Here is a 6,000-nt window from a genome sequence, read left to right as displayed (position 1 = left end):
CACCGTTGGAAATGTAATTCTCGCTCACAAGCTTACCATCCATCTTGTTCTCTCAGGGACTGGAACATTTAGCAAGAATGATGCTTGGCAGAGGTTGACGGTAAGGTTGCCTTCCTCATTCTGACCCATATGCCAGCCAGGGGCTCCGTTTGTTGTTGTTGTTGTTAAGGCCTAAAATCTCCGGGGGGGCACTCTGGATCTGCGGATGAAAAAGTCCCAAAGTTGATCTTTCAGGGAAATTTTAATATCTACGAGTGCATCACGGCTGGAGGAGATCACTGCCCGATGCGTTTTTGATGGACATCGGGATATAAAACGGATAAAAATACTTAAAATGTGCAGAATCAAACGCAGACCACCTGTGCAGGCAGCCACAACGGGCACCGCCACATTACAAAAGGTTTTCAAAAACGTACATTTCCAAAATGTTATTGTAAATACTAGAAACCGAGAATTAAACTAGCAAAACTACAGAAAATAAAGACTGAGGAGGCCTAGTGGCCCCAAACTTCAGATACTACTATATGGCGAACCATGTTCAACTTATAATGAAATGGTTACAACCAGAGCAACAACTGGGCCCTGGATGGTGAGACATTGAACAAACATGAATGTCAAGACTTATCAAAATCTGATCTCCCATTCCGTACTGAACCAATAACTAAACATAATTGCTTTAAAAACCCATTCATCGCAACAACTCTGTCAACCTGGTGAAGATTTCTCAACTCAGTGGTCACAAACAAGTTCACTCCAATCTGGCGCAACCCAGATTTTCTGGTTAAAAACAAACCAATACTGTTCAGGTCTTGGAAGAGACAAGGAATTAGTCATCTGGAACACATTTTGGAAAATAATTAGCTTATATCCTTCACAACCTTAACCCAAAGGTATAATATAGTATGGAATGGGAAAGAGACCTTGCTGTTTCCACCGACATCAAGCAGCAGAAATTCTGCTCCATGGAATTTCCGCCACGTTTTACAGATTGAATAGAAACCAAAGTTATATTTGTCTCCATTTCGTTTTTGCTGATCTGATCCGTGACTCAAAACTGTGGTATGATCCCAACCGTGAGCTTTGTGATCCGTTGCACCCCAACAGACACACACACACACACACACACACACACACACACACACACACACACACACACACACACACACACACACACACACACACACACACAAAGAAGAGTCGTTGGGACACATACATCCATAGTTTGGTGTTTATTTGGATATTTCAGTTCTGATCCAAAGCAAACGGTAAATATCCATTGTGTCAAATATGTGGACGTGACGTCCCGAAGAAGACAGACAACGCCACAAACTTTACATTTAATTAGACCTAGTTGCCATATTTATTTTGTTTTGAATTATTTATTTGATCAAAATTTTATTTCAGTGAAATGTTCATTAAAGTATCTGCACTTGTTACGTATTGTTCACGATCTGAAAATTATTTGATTTCAAGAAGTAATATTCATAATATTTACTTGTTTATTTTTTGAATAGCTTAACTGACAGGACTTACTTTATTTTGAGTATTCAAAAAAAAATATTATACATCTACAAGCCTTGATGACGTAATTCTCTATATAGCATGCTTATAAATTATTTATAAGCTCAATATATACAGATAATATTTGACTGAAATCTCTCCAATTTGTCCGGGAAATTTAAATCTCCCAGGACACGTTGACCGGCACCAATTTTTCTAACGGAAATTTGTTTAATTGTGTGATGTGGGGATGGGATGGTTTCAGCAGCCACACCTGACCTGGATCTAGGTGATTGGGTCAGGGTGGCTGCATACCTGTTGCTCGTTGGTTGGGCTAACGAGCAGCAGGTTAAACCCTTCATCTCAGACACTCAGGATAGGAGCCCTGTCGTGACATGTTCCATCTGCTCCTGGCTAATGCCACCTTGTCGCCTCTCTACAATAAACTGATGTCTAAACCCATTGTTTATCTGTTTCTCTGTGCCGGAGGGCCGTGAACAGGCCACTTGGGTGGTGTGCGGTAGGAGAAACTGTTACACATTATTATTGTGAATATCTGTAGTGCTCATATCACTTTGCTTATTTATATTAAATGGGGAATCAACAATTGAGGAAGTTATTACCCGCTGACAAACATCTGGTCAACAGCTTGGTAGGAGATAAAATAAAAACTTACCTGACTGAGGTTGTCTGGTCTCCTTCCGATCACTGTCTTCAGTCTCAGTTTTAGAAGAGTGTGAAGAGGGGAGATGCTCAGCACCAGCTGGTTCTAAAGCAGCAGCTGGATCTGAGCTACTGGCTGCTTCTGACACTCCCCAGTCCTCTCCATCAGCTTCTGTTTCCATCTGTTGAGTTGAGGTGCTGGCTACAGGTTCTGCCTCTCTCTTCTCCACAGTTTGGCTTTGACTAATTTTGGACCATTGAGCGCACTCTTCATCATGTTCAGTCTTCACAGGGACAGGAGGGAAGGGGAACTGGGTGATACCAGCCTCCTGACCGACACGGAGTTCCTCCTCTTCCTCTTTAATGTGTGGGGGCTCTGGCTCCTCCTGGCCCAGACTGGGGCTCCACTCCTGCTGCTCAAGGGGAAGCTCCTCTTTACAGACAGAGAGCTGCTGGAGCTCCGGAGGCAACACTGAAATACAGACACAGAAAGGTGTACAACCTTAAAATTGGTGCATTCCACTATATACACTTTGCACTGAGTTTTGTAACACTCGAATCTGATCAAAATGTCTTATAATTATCATTCAAATGTAATAACAGTTGACAATTATATGAAACGTAAATGTAATAAATAATGTCACATATCTGTCTTCACTCAAAATCATGATTTCAAAGTGAGATTCGAGACAGCTGACTGTTTATTGCATGATGGAAAAGGTAGAAAAGGTACAGCCTGTGCAAATAACACCTATGTTTCCATTTTATTTCTGGTAAAAAAAAAAAAAGGTCATAATCTGATTGGCCGGCTGAAACCTGCAGTCATGAAAAGGTTGCAACTTGCACTGTTTCATACAAGATAATATATAGCAATTGCTTGATATAACTGTACATATGTCAGGGCTCCAGACCAGCTGGTTCTTCCTACTGAAAACTTTTACGACCCGCCTCTTTTAACTGATTGGCTAAGTCACCATAATGTGACATTGACGAGCGCCGCTGCTGATTGGCTCGAGTGGGGTGTCATACAGAGAAAAAGAGATTTCAAGTGGCATGCTCCAAACCATGAAGTTTAGTGAAGGCACGTTTGGCAGATATTTAAATCGGCAGCTCGGGCATGGCACCGAAATGAGGCAACAAATTCTGCGTCGCGATCGCGTCCGGTAGATACGGATCGTATAGGAACTGGAACCATAGTGGTACCGGGAAGCTCTACAATGAAATAAGATTCAAACCATTTTAAAGAGTAAAACAATTGATAGAAAATCAATACGTGGTGGTCAATGTTAATATTGTGGACCCTCAGATAGCCTCACCTCTTAATTTCTCTCTAACGCTCTCTCTGACACACAATTCTCACTCCCTCCTTGTGTTTCACATGATATATGATGATTGCATTTTTTTTGCATATTAGCAAGTCCCTCTGGTGGTCCTAGTTATAAAATTTAGGAGCACTGTCTCAAAAAATGGTCGCAATATGCGACAAAATGTTCGCAGTCTGAAGCACTGTATATGTACCAATCTGAGTTTCTGTGAGAAAGAATTGGTGCGAGTCAACGTGTCAAGGAAGATTTCAATTTCCCGGACAAATGGGAGAGATTCCGGTCAAATATCTGTTTTTATTGAGTTTAAAAACAATTGCTATGCAGGCTATATAGAGAATAACATCATTACGGGATGTTGCTGTTTAATAGGTTTTTATTGAATATTATAAATAAAATAAGTCCTGTCAGTTAACGCCATTTTAAAAATAAATGTATAAAAAACACAAATATTACTACTTGAAATAAAATAATTTCCATTTGTGAACAATAAGTAAGAATTGAGCCACTTTTTTAACATTTCCCTTATATTCATTTTGATCAAATCAAAAACAAAATAAATATGACTAGGTCTAATTAATGAATAAAGTTTGTGGTGTTCCCGACTTCATCGGGATCTCCCGTCCTCATATTTGACACAATGGATTTTTACCGTCTGTATTGGGTGGGAAATGAAATATCCAAAAAAAACACCAAACTACAGATGTACAGTATGTGTCCCAATGACACATCATCTTTCTGTTTCTCCTCAGAGTTCTAGACGCTGTGGCTCAGCTCTGTGTGTGATTACAAGCGCAACCCATCCACGAGGGAGGGGGCGTGGCTTAGTTCTATGTCGACAAACGTGATTGGTTCAGAGGTGAAGCTTTCAGATCAGCTTTAGATCGTCCAAACTGATTGGCTTTCCATTTCAACTTGGCAAGCGGGGAAATCAACAGACCTGCTCTGCTCAGCTGGACTCTGGGTCTCAGGATGAAAGCCAGCCCTCTGTAAAGCCTCCGCGTCTCCTGCACCGAGCGCCTCCGTCTGCTCTCGCAGTCCACCACAGACCGTTCAAACTCCCTGAAAATGTCTCCTCCTGCCGCTATCACCTTGTCGCTCAGCACGTCTCTCACTTCCTCTCCCACCTTCACCTTGTCACACAGGAACAGAAGCTCTCCCACCAGCGCAGATATTCGCTCTCGTACTGAAAACGTGAACAGTTGGAGCTGCTCCGCCATTGTTGTTGTCGCAGAGCTTCTGGTCACCTGTCTGTGTCGGAGGCAGCAGGAAAGTGAGCGGTGTGATCTACTTCTGGGTCAACAAGCGCTGCTGTGGGCTTCATGTTGTTCTAGAATGAGAAGAAAATGTAAAGGTTTATTTTAAATTTCATTTTATGTTCATTGTCTTGAACTTAATTAAAGGATGGTATTTTATTTTAGATTCATGTTAATCACACATTATGCCTATTTAACAAGGTGATCAATTTGTAATTGTAAATGTTTATTTCTTTAATCTGAACCAATTTGCTTGTTTATTTTCATCTGTATTTCAAATCAAATAAAAATATATATATAATCACCACTCTCTATTCATTTTCTTCACAGTCATTACCCACCACATACATTATCTTTTAATAGTCACCTTGTATTACTTTTGGAAACGTTACATTTTACTGCCCACATCTATAATGCCAGTTTGGATTATAAATCTGGATTAAACTCTGCATACCAGCTTGAATTAAAAGGAGGGTAAATGGGATGAGGGATGAAAGCTTCGTCCAGGTCTGGTAATCTCTGGTCCAGTTCAGGGAAATTATTTGCTCTGTTCCTCTTTAGCTTCCAACTTCATTTTTGTTTTGGAGTTATACTTACTTGCTTTAGTGGTACTTCCATTACTAATACTACTATTATCGCCATTAATGATATTACTCTCATCATAAGTGTTATTAGTAGGACTGCTGTTATTACAGTAAAATACAGAGCACTTCCTAAATACACCATTTACTCCGTCAGCACCTATTTAAATTTGACATAAACGTGTTCTAGGTTTTAAAAATGTGTACCATGATCAACAAATCTCACTGTCCACAAACATGTTTGTTTAATTAAGTCATATCCACAAAAATACACAGAACTTTAGGGGCCTGCTAGCATGCAGCTAATGCTAACGGAAGCAACATGGCGGTGCTTGTGGTGTGAAAAATGAAATGAAAAAGCCAAGCGACCCACAAGTGAATGAAGCTTTTTAAACGTGTGAACGCGTTTGGAAGTTGAAGAGATAATAAAAAAATAACGAATAAGGCTCGAGGAGGCGTTTACATTCTCCAACTCCTACGACTCGTAGCTCCGCTCGTTGTTTTCATTGGGCCTTGTGCAAAGCGGGGTCCCGTCCTTGGCAAAGCGCTCCTCGAACCCAAACAGTGGAAGCACAACGAGCCTTGAAGGCCTCTCACACATGTTGCTGATGAGCCGCTGCGACGGCGCAACGTGTCAGTTGTTTAACTGCAAAGCGACGCGTAGAAAAGATCACTTCC

General features: G+C 41.0%; 1 protein-coding gene across 1 annotated transcript; it reads right to left on the bottom strand.

The window, feature by feature from the left end:
• Positions 1-826: 826 nt before the first annotated feature.
• On the bottom strand, positions 827-5,985 carry LOC307230751 (uncharacterized protein; the record flags this gene model as incomplete). Its single annotated transcript, XM_080001188.1, has 4 exons — positions 5,786-5,985; positions 4,426-4,815; positions 2,261-2,635; positions 827-834 (listed from the first exon to the last, which is right to left on the bottom strand). The coding sequence occupies exons 2-4, from the start codon at positions 4,703-4,705 to the stop codon at positions 827-829; spliced, it is 663 nt and encodes a 220-aa protein (XP_079857314.1). The 5' UTR covers positions 4,706-4,815; positions 5,786-5,985.
• Between the last annotated feature and the right edge of the window lie 15 nt (positions 5,986-6,000).

The sequence above is a fragment of the Zeus faber genome, assembly GCF_960531495.2.
Source record: "Zeus faber genome assembly, chromosome: 5".
In the NCBI taxonomy this organism is placed as follows: domain Eukaryota; kingdom Metazoa; phylum Chordata; class Actinopteri; order Zeiformes; family Zeidae; genus Zeus; species Zeus faber.
The sequence above is the reverse complement of the archived record's forward strand: the minus strand, read 5'-3'. Positions and strand labels throughout refer to the sequence as shown.